Source organism: Rattus rattus, chromosome 9 (assembly GCF_011064425.1).
Source record: "Rattus rattus isolate New Zealand chromosome 9, Rrattus_CSIRO_v1, whole genome shotgun sequence".
Classification (NCBI taxonomy): Eukaryota; Metazoa; Chordata; class Mammalia; order Rodentia; family Muridae; genus Rattus; species Rattus rattus.
The window spans coordinates 67,783,565-67,794,121 of NC_046162.1; the positions used below are offsets into that span (position 1 = coordinate 67,783,565).

The window sequence follows — 10,557 nt, forward strand, 5'->3', positions numbered from 1 at the left end:
CCTGCCAGGGGCTGGTCAGACCTGCACACGCTCCCATGCAGACGGCTGGCCACGGTCATGAGCCACGTGCATAAGGAAGAGGGTGTGGTCAGTGGTGTAGCCAGGCCCCTCCTTGAACTCTTCCCTCCTCCAGGAGCTGCTGCCAGGGAAAGGAACTGTCCTTGGCTGCTCCAGAATGTTCTTCCAGAGCAGAGCAGTCAAAGGCAGGCATTCTTGGTCCAGAGTCTCCCTTTTTTAGATGCTCAACTAATTCAAGTTTGGGTCTGGCCCATCCTGAGCATCTTCCAGTGGGGGAGACAGCCTCTTAGAGAGCTTTGCCAGACATGAGGCCTTTAGGGGGATGAATCTGTCCTACTTCAAAGCTGCTTCTACCTCGGGAGGACAGAGTGAGGCCCAGAGCCAGGCCCCTGCAGAGTAAATGCTGGGAGACTTCAGTCCAGCAAGCCCAGCCATCCAAGTCTGGCCCAATCCTGGGTATGCAACTTGTCACTCTGCTGGGTTAAATCTCTCCATGCCTCATGGCCCTCCACTACCGGAGTGGTCTTTAGGCTTTGCCTACCTTCCATATCAGGCCCTGGGTTCTCTTAATCACTCAGTTCTCCTCTGGGTTTAGGTTTGGGGCTGCTCTTGTCTCTAGGGCCGTATGTGGACGGTGACCGTGGTGCTGGGGAGAAGCTGCTGAACAAGCAGACCCTGACCCTGACCCGCAGAGCCTCGGTGACCAAGGGAGGCAGGGAGATGAGGGAGCACAGCTTACTGAGCAGAGCCTGCACGGTGGAAGACAGGGTGCCCGGGCAGCACTGTCACTTTGTAGGCTATGAACTCAGTGGTTCAGAGGGACAGCAGACCCTCACACACATCAGCTAACAGCAGTGCCTTCCTGGGACCCACAGCACCAGGACGGACTTGAGCTCTGAGTTCCGGTTCACTTGGAAGGAAAAAGGCATTTCCTGGGATGGAATCAGGGAGGGATCGGCCAATAGGGAGACCACAGTGCCTCTGGGTATATACCATCTCCCCTCTACCAGGCCCTCCCGGTCTCTTCCCAGGTAGACTTTGTCACCTGGAGGCAGGGCATAGGGACTGGGGTTGTAATCTTGAGAGCCTACCCCATGGACCTGAAACTCCATCAGCTCCCTCACTGAAAGGGAAGGGATGCAGAAGAGGAGAACTAGGAGGAGGGACTGGAGGCTTCAGGTGGCCTCTGGGGGCAGGCGGGAGGGGGTTCCCCTAACCTTTAGAAGCACATTAGATGGCCTCCAGGTAAAGAAGGGCCTTAGAGATGAGTTTTCCTTACAGAAATAAATGCACTTGGCAGCACATCGTGACAGGGAAGTGACTACAGGTCACCTCCACCATTTCACACTAGAAACAGGGTCCACAGGGCGGCAACTGTGGGCTTCCTGGGAGCACTTGGCCAATTCAACATCTGGTGGGTTTGTGCATGACTGGGTAGTTGCCTCTTCAGTTGCCTTTGGGAATGAGCACTCCTGGCCCAGACACTGTAGCTGCTGTGGCCGCATAGAGCAGTCGCTCTGGGGAGAAAAGACTGAAGTGACAGGAGTCAGCCGCTGACGCAGCGCTGTAGCTGGAGCTGTGATACTGGGGGACTAGGAAGATCCTTCTAGGGAAACTGGAGATGGACTTACTTGCTGGGAGATGGAGAATCTGCTGTTCTGTGCACCATTCCGCTGCAGTAAGACTGAAGGGGTAGAGGGGAGAATACTAGTCTAGTGGACCACGGAGCCCTATGCCAGCCTCCCCTCAGACATCCCATCCTGTGTCCCATTCCAGGTCCTGTGAGTACCAGTGTTGCTGAAAGGGAGACACCACAGTTACAGTTACTTTAGTCCCTGGGGAAACGGAGAAGCTCAAAGTTGTAGTCAGTCTCTGTGGTTAGGGCCAGTTAGCTCCACATGGCCATCCTGGTCCACCATAACCTTCAGGGAGAAGCACCAGGGCCAGAGCCCAGGCCATTCTTGTGCAGGGGCAAGAGAGGCCCCCAGTTTTGCCAGCAATGGAGCTTCATCTCCCACATACGTGTGTCCTTAAACTCCGTGTGTTGATGGAAGCTGATGCTTTGGGGTGTGGCCCACCCCTAACTCCCCCAGGTGGGAGCTTACCACCCTGGGCACAGCACAGAGGACGCTGAACTGCCAGATGTCCTCGGGACGGGGACATCAGATTGGGTTGGTTACTGTCACAGGCAGCAGGAAGCCCAAGCACAACCAAGGCTGAGTTCTGCTCTCCCCCGCCCCCTGTTTGTCACTGGGTCCCATGCCTTCCTGCATCATCAGAGGATTCACCATATTAAACATGGTGGATACACACCTGCATGCTCGACAGCAGTGCTACACTCCCAGTTCTCAGGATCTGGGTGGCCAGGCTAATGGATGGGGTCAGGTTTACCACCTGACCCACGCCCTAACACTTAAAACCCTGAGAGCTCGGCTCCCAGCTGCTGGGATCATGGGCAGCTGGGCTACAACCTGCACTCAGCTCATTCAATGGGGCCTGAGCCGCTGGATGGAGGCAACTGCTCTGTGCAGGGGCTAAGCCTTGGACTAAACATGCCTTCTACCCGCTTCTACAAACACCCAATCTGTTTTCTTTTCTTTCTTTTTTAAACTTTACTTAAGTATAAATATTGTGTGTATGTATATGGTGCATACCAGATGAGGGCATCAGATCTTATTACAGATGGTTGTGAGCCACAGATGGTTGCTAGCCACAGCATGGTTGCTGGGAATTGAACTCAGGACCTCTGGAAGAGCAGTCAGTGCTCTTAACCTCTGAGCCATCTCTCCAGCCCCATTTCATCTCTTCTACGTGGTCTTAGTTACGGTTAGGGTACAGGCTGTGCACTTTAGTGACTGGCCAAAGTCAGCCCACTCCGTGATGTGAGACAGAGAGGCCTTCACCCTTTCACTCTTTACACACTGATCTGATTCTGTGTAAAATGCCTTGACTCAAGAACTCAGGGACAGATAGAAAACGGCCTGGGCTACTCATGTGCTTGCCCCAACCTAAGGACCATAGAATCAATCACTGTAGTGTATGAGGAATGGAACCCCATGGAAGGTGCCTTTTTGACACCAAACAGAACTTAAGATGCTGGATGCTTGACCCTGCCCAGCTGCGGGCAGGGAGGCAAATACAAGGCCAGGAGTAAAGCACTGGTCAGGTTGCCCAGACTTAGGCCCCAGGGAGCAGGAAGCCCATGAGAGCCCCCTGATCTTGAAAGTCCCAGAGACTTTATCCTGGGGCACGGGGTTTCACGACAGAAATCCCACATGAATCACAGCATATGAAATGGCTTGAGCCTTTGAAATGTTTTATTATTGTTCAAACTGGATCTCAGGTAGTTCAAGCAGGCCTCAAACTCCATGGCTGACTTTGCTCCTGCTCCTGCATCTGCTTTTCGGGTGCCAGGATTGAAGGACTATGCCACCCTCTAGCAATCCGCACCGTTTAATAACTGGAGGTTCCCTACAGTCAATCCTCAGTCTTTAGCCTCAACCCTGTAACGTTCAAGCATAACCCCCAGGGATCCTCGGGTCACACTGTCCAGAAGCTGTTAGATGCCCTTTGGTCCTTTAACAAGCCGGATCCAGGGCTCTACTCGAGGCTGTGCAGTTGGGAAGTGCGGGTGGTGGGACAAGGGGCCCGGCTGCCTCGCTCACCTGTGTCAGGTCTGTGGATTCCTGTTCCAGCATGCTGCCACTATGGTTCCCAGGCGCCAGGATGCTCACTCGGCCCGAAGCTCGCCTCGGGGCACGGCGCAACAGGCCTGCGCAGATTTTGCGGAAACCTTTGCGGAAATGCTTGGAGACCAGAGCGTAAACGATGGGGTTGACACAGGAGTTGGCATACGAAACTAGGTGTGAAAGGATGCGCAACGCGTAAGTGGCACGCGTGAGCGGGAAGCGACCAAACCACACGCAGAGGATAAGCGCGTGGTGGGGCATCCAACAGAGGCAGAAAAGCACCGCCACGATGATGATCATCCGTGTCACCTTGCGCTTGGCGCGCTGGGAACCTGAGCCCGCAGTCACCGGGTCGACTGTGCGCCAGAGGTAGCGCAGGGTACGCGCATAGGTCAGGCTGAGGACGAGCACTGGCAGCAGGTAGCTAAAGACGAAGGTGCAGAGGTCCATGGCTCGACGTCGAGGTGCGCTCCATGCTGGGTGGCATACTGTCAGGTTGGCCAGCTGCGACTGACGGTAGTAGCTCAGGTAGGGCCCGGAGAAGAGCAGTGCTAGCCCCCAGATGAGCCCGATGGCGGCCAGCGCGTTTCGAGGTGTGCGCAACTCTCGGGAGTGCAGCGGGTAGCGGATGGCCAGATACCTGTGGGGACAGTGGGGGGCATCAGCTAAGCGAGAGGATTCACTGCTAGGCTATTGTCACCCCTGGGAATGTGGCCACCGATCTACTCCACGTGAAGGGGCACCCCCAAAACACCGAAGACTAAAAGTTGTAGAATCTGTCTGGACTTCTGGGGGCAGTGATTGTTATCCTCTGGTGACAACCGGGAGGAGGCAGATCCCTCATGCCTGAGGTTCTGACAGAAACCTGGAGAAGACTTGGGTCAAACTACAGCAAGGAAACTCCTAAAGAAAGCTGAAATTTTGTGCGTCCCTCCAGCGTACTCAGGACCCACATGTTGCACTCTGGAAACCAGAGGAGAATGAGGACCACCACCTCTTCACCGCTCTTCTGTGGGAATGTCCAAGTGATGTGAAAGGGCAGGGAACTAAGGTCACCAGACCAGGATTCAGTGTCTTTTCCAGTCAAGATCCCTCCGGGCATACTGGATGTTTCTTTCTGGGTCCTTTACCTATGGAAGGAGCATAAAACCGCTGGCATCTCCGTGTGGGGAGCCTTGGCCTGGAGAGCTCTGGGCGTCAGCTAGGAGCCCACGCTTACACTCCGTGTTGGACTTGAGCATGGGTCTTCCCACAGCACAGCCCAGTCCTAAGCCTAAGGCACTGGACAACGCCCCAGGTGCTGAGCTTGGTGCTAAGAAGCAGATGCTTCTCTGCAGCTCTCAAACAGCATCTGAACACTGGCGAGTTACTTTTCCTGCCAACTCTGGCCTGAGAACTGCAATGTTTCACAGAGACATTTAACTCAAGCAGTAATAATGCGAAGACCCCAGAGACCCGATTTCTCCAGTCGACTTAGACACTCTCAGTCACTGAGTCTTAATCCCCCTCCCCCTTGCGTTTCACGGCCTCAGGCCACTTTGTAATTTCAGTGTTCTCGCCCGTTCTGCTCATGCCTTCTGGATCCCTGTGTAGTGACTCCAGCCCAAGCCCCTATCTCAGATACAACAGTTCTCCGATGTTCACTCACCTGTCCAGGGAGACGGCGGCCAGCGTGAAGCTGCTGGCGTGCATAGTGAGAAAGATGAGGAAATGAACAGCCTTGCAGAGCAGCGAGCCGAACACCCAGTCGTCCAGGGTGTAGATGGTGGCCTGGAAAGGCACGCAGCACAGGATGAAACACAGGTCGGCCACGCCCAGGTTGAGGATGAACAAGTTGGTGGTGCTGACCGCCTGGCCGCCGCGCAGCAGCACCGCCAGCACCAGCGCGTTGCCCACGGTGCCCACGAGGAAGATGAGCGCGAAAAATAGGGGTACGAGGACTGCCTCAGGCTGCCAGCCGCCGCTACCGCCTTCCTGGCTGGTGTCCTCCGCCCCCTGGCTGCCCGAGCCATTCATGGTATCACCAAAGTGGACGCCGCTCCCGCAGCCGTCCGGGTCTTGGTGAGCGCGCTGCTCCCTCGCTGCAGCGCCCCAGCGAGACTGCCGAGCACCAAGAGCCAGGGCAGGGGTGCGCGGGGGACGGGAGGAGGAGCGAGCACCCAGAGTGTAGGATGGTACCCCGCTCCGGCCTGCAGCCGAGAGAGGTGCAATCGAATGACCCTGACTCCATTCGCTTCCCGCGCTCAAGTCCTGGGACTCGCTCTGCTTTAGAGTTGAGTGGCTCACTGCCCCTGGAGGTGTGGAGGGAGCGGGGTGCGCGCGGGGGTGGGGTGGGGATGGAGCGCCTTTAAGAGATCCACCCCATTCTCGGAATGAGAGGGCTGACGCGGATTACTGGCCCTGTGGTTGGTCCTCCCTTCCCCCAGCGGCCCCCCAAAACACACAACTAGCAAAGTGGAATGGCCAGTCCTATTTCTAGGCCTCTCTCCCATTTCTAATTCCTTGGAATACCTCACCCTGCCACACAGGAACTCCAGAGAGCAGCCCAGAAGAGGAGGAAAGGAGGGCGTTTTGTTGTTGTTTTGAGACTGGGTGTCTCTGTGGAGCCCAAACTGGCCTTGACTCACAGGTGACTGCCATGTCAGTCTCTGTGGTGCTGGGATTATAGCCATGCGCCATGCCTGGACAGAATGGAAAATCTCATCTGCTGAGTACTTTCCCTCCATCGTAACCAGAAGTTCACTGATTCTGCACTACTCTCAGTCTGCCTGTGACCCTCACTTCCCTTATCTGAGATGGAATGGTCTGGAAACACACCGCCTTCAAAGAAGTGTGAGGCAAGAAGTATTACAAGGGCTGGAACAAGGCTCAGCTGTTAGGAGGACCCAGGTTCAGTTCCCAGAACTCACACATCAGCACTCACGGACCCCTGTAACTCCAGTTCCAGGAGGTCTGGTACCCGCTTCTGCTCCATGGACTCCTACATAAATATGATCACATATACTCACAAAGACACACACACAGAGACACACACAGACACACACACACAGACACACACAGACACACAAAGACACAGACATACACACACATATATACACAGAGACCAGACACACAAACACACATATACAGAGACACCCCCCACACACACACATCCTGCACAAATAAAATCAAATGCAGGGAGATATAAGACTGGAAACCAGTTTATTAGTGGTTTAATTTATTAAACCATTCAGTCTTTATTTCAAAAGGGTAGGGGGAAGGCAGGAGAAATGGCTAAGTGGTTAAGAGCACTGACTGCTCTTCCAGAGGTCCTGAGTTCAATTCCCAGCAACCACATGGTGGCTCACAGTCATCTGTAAAGAGATCCGATGCCCTCTTCTGGTGTGTCTGAAGACAGCTACAGTGTACTCACATACATTAAATAAATAAATCTTTTTTTTAAAAAAGCCATTGAGATCTTAGCCATGAAGATTCTTTTCCTAAAACTTGGCTTTCTTGACTCAGACATGTAATGTCAGCCCTCTGGAGAATTGCAAGTTCAAGGCCACCCTGGGGTGCAGAGTGAGTTGTAGGCCAGCCTGAGCCACTCAGTGAAATCCTGTCTTAAGAGGGCTGGGATGTTCCAGATGTGGTGGTGCACACCTTTGGTCCCAGCACTCAGAATGCAGAGACAGGTGGGTTGATATATGTGAGTTGGTGGCCAGCCTGGGCTACAGAGTGAGTTAGAGGCTAGCCTGGGCTAAAAAGGAAGGCACTGTCAAAAATAAAAAGAAAGAAAAGAAAGAAAAAGAAATGTGACATTATTAGTCAGCATATGTGTGTCCCCTGAGTATTGAATACAGGGCCCCTGACATGCTTGGCAAGCAATCTACCACCAAGTCCAGAAGTTCAAAGCCAGCCTGGATAAAACAATGAGACACTGTCAAAAAGAAAACAAAACTAAACCAAAAAAACCCACAACCAAACATTCGAACATAGGCTTAGAGGTGAGGAAAGAGTCCACTATCAGGGGTGAGGGGTGGAAGGGGAGATACAGAAAGAGGGAGAAGGATGGAAAGGTGCCCTACTGTAGGAGAGTGGTAGGTCCCTAAGTCATGGCTGGTATGTCTCAGTTAAATGAGCAAGAAAAGTGGCAAGAGGTGAGGGCAATTTTCCTTTAAAAAAAAAAAAATGCTTATGGGGCCAGAGAGACTGCTCAGTGGTTAGAGCACTGGCTCTTGCAGAGGACCTAGGTTCAGTTCCCAGCACCCACATGGCGACTTGCAAGCATCTGGAACTCCAGTTCCAGGGGATCTGACACCCTCTTCTGACCTCTGAGGGTGCTGCACACACAGGGTGCACAGACATACAAACACGCTCTTTAAAAGTTCATTTGTGGGGTTGGGGATTTCGCTCAGTGGTAGAGCACTTGCCTAGCAAGCGAAAGGCTCTGGGTTCAGTCCTCAGCTCCTGAAGAAAAAAAAAATAGAAAAAAAAGTTTTTCTTTCTTTTTTTTGAAAAGATTTATTTATTTCCTGTATGTAAATACACTGTCGCTGTCTTCTGACACGCCAGAAGAGGGCATCAGATCCCATTGCAGGTGGTTGTGAGCCACCATGCTGGGATTTGAACTCAGGACCTCTGGAGGAAGAGCAGTCAGTGCTCTTAACCACTGAGTCATCTCTCCAGCCCCTGTTTGTTTTTTCTTTTTCTTTTTTTTTTTTTCAGAGCTGGGGACCGAACCCAGGGCCTTGCACATCCTAGGCAAGCGCTCTACCACTGAGCTAAATCCCCAACCCCCTGTTTGTTTTTCAAGAGAGGGTTTGTCTGCATAATCCTAGCTGTCCTGGAACTCTCTTTGCAGACCAGGCTAGCCTGGAACTCACCGACATCCTCCTGCCTCTGCCTCCTAAGTGCTAAAATGAAAGATGTGTGGGCCTGTGATTTTTAATTATAGGTATTTGTCTGCTTGTCTGTATGGACTGTCTGCATGTGGGGCCTGTGGAGGTCAGACAAGGACTCACGACCCCGTAATTGGAGTTGAGTTTGTTGTGAGCCACTGGAGTGGGTGTTAGGAACAGAGCCTGGGTCCTTTGCAAGAACAGTGAATGCTCTTAAGGTCTGAGCTATCTTTCCTGCTCTGTTCTCTGGACACCTTTTATTTAAGATTTATTTATTTAATTATTATCAGTACAATATAGCTGTCTTCAGACACACTACAAGAGGGCATCGGATCCCATTACAGATGGTTGTGAGCCACCAAGTGGTTGCTGGGATTTGAACTCAGGGCCTCTGGAAGAGCAGCCAGTTCCCCCTGATCATCTCTCAGCTGCCCCCCCTTTTTTTTTTTTTTTTTTTTTTGGAGCTGGGGATTCGAACCCAGGGCCTTGCGCTTCCTAGCCCAGCGCTCTCCCACTGAGCTAATACCCCCACCCCTGGATTTTTTTTTTTTTTTTAAAGTTTTATTTTATTTATGCACACCAAGAAGGGCATTGGATCCCAATGGATGGTTGAACCATGTGGTTGCTGGGAGGAACTCAGGACCTCTGGGAGAGCAGTCAGTGCTCTTAACCTCTGAGCCATCTCTCCAGCCCTGCCCCCTCCCTTTTAATTTTGATTTGTTTATATGTGAATATTTTGCCTGCACGCATAGGTATGCACCACATGCCTAGTGCCCACGGAGGGCAGAGAAGGCACTACACTTCCTAGAACTGGAGTTACAGATGGTCGTAAGCCATTGTGTGGATGCTGGGAATCGAACCTGGGTCCTTAGCAAGGGCAACAAGTGTTCTTAACCACTGACTGAGCCATCTCTCCAGCCATTGACTAATGATGGATTGATTGACTGACTGATTGATTGACAGAGTCTCATGTAGTCAGGTTGACCTGGAACTTGCTATGTAGCCAAAGACCTTGAACTTTTGATCCTCCTGCCTCCACCTCCCAGACCCTAGGATTCAAGCCTGGTTTGTGTGGTGCTGGGACTCAGACCCCAGACTCCATGCATGGCAGACCAGTTTAGCTGAGTAGCATCCCTGACCGTCTTTTTCCACTCTGAGGGTAGTGGCATTTAGTGCACTCACGTGAGGAGGCTCTGAAGGGCTTTGAGGAGAACACTAACTGACTTGCTCTGTCCTCCCCACCAGCTTCCCTTAAGTGACATGGCCACACTATGCCACACGCCCATCTAAAGTGTTTGCTTGGTTTTTGGTGTTTTCATGGAGTTGGGTGAAAATTGTCATACTTTACGAGACAGGGTTTTTCTGTGTAGTTCTGGCTGTCCTGGAACTCACTCTGTAGACCAGCCTTGCCTCAAGCTGGGAGAACCACTTGCCTCTACCTCCTGAGGGCTGGGATTGAAGCTATGCCCACTACCACCCAGCTGTAATTATTATATAATTATATATAATTATTATGTACGGCGGCTGATTTTGTCAACTTGACATATCTAGGTAGAGGGAACTCTTAATTAAGAAAATGGCCCCATCAGATTGGCCTCTTGGCAAGAGTGTAGAGCATTTCTTCTTGGTTAATGATTAACTTGAGAGGCACCAGTTCCCTGGGGATGGCACTGGTCTTGAGTCACAGAAGAAATGAGTAAGCTGGTAGGTAGTGCTCCTCAGTGGCTTCTGCTTCATTTCCTGCCTCCAGGTTCAGCCTTGAGCTCCTGTCCTGACTTCTCTTAGTGATGGACGATTTGTTACCTGAGAGCAGAGACATGAAATAAACCCTTTCCTCTCCAAGCTGCTTTTGGTCATGATGTTTGCCTTAGAGTTTCATCGCTGTGACGAGACACCATGACCAAGGTGACTCTTATAAAGGCAAACATTTAATTGGGGCTGGCTTACAAGTTCAGAGGTTCGGCCCATTA

At 52.2% G+C, this 10,557-nt stretch overlaps 1 protein-coding gene across 1 annotated transcript; it reads right to left on the minus strand.

The window, feature by feature from the left end:
* Positions 1-3,320: 3,320 nt before the first annotated feature.
* Positions 3,321-6,183, minus strand: Galr2 (galanin receptor 2). The gene is made up of 2 exons (XM_032912014.1): positions 5,356-6,183; positions 3,321-4,347 (listed from the first exon to the last, which is right to left on the minus strand). Exons 1-2 carry the CDS (start codon positions 5,721-5,723, stop codon positions 3,597-3,599), a joined length of 1,119 nt encoding a protein of 372 aa, XP_032767905.1. The 5' UTR covers positions 5,724-6,183; the 3' UTR covers positions 3,321-3,596.
* Between the last annotated feature and the right edge of the window lie 4,374 nt (positions 6,184-10,557).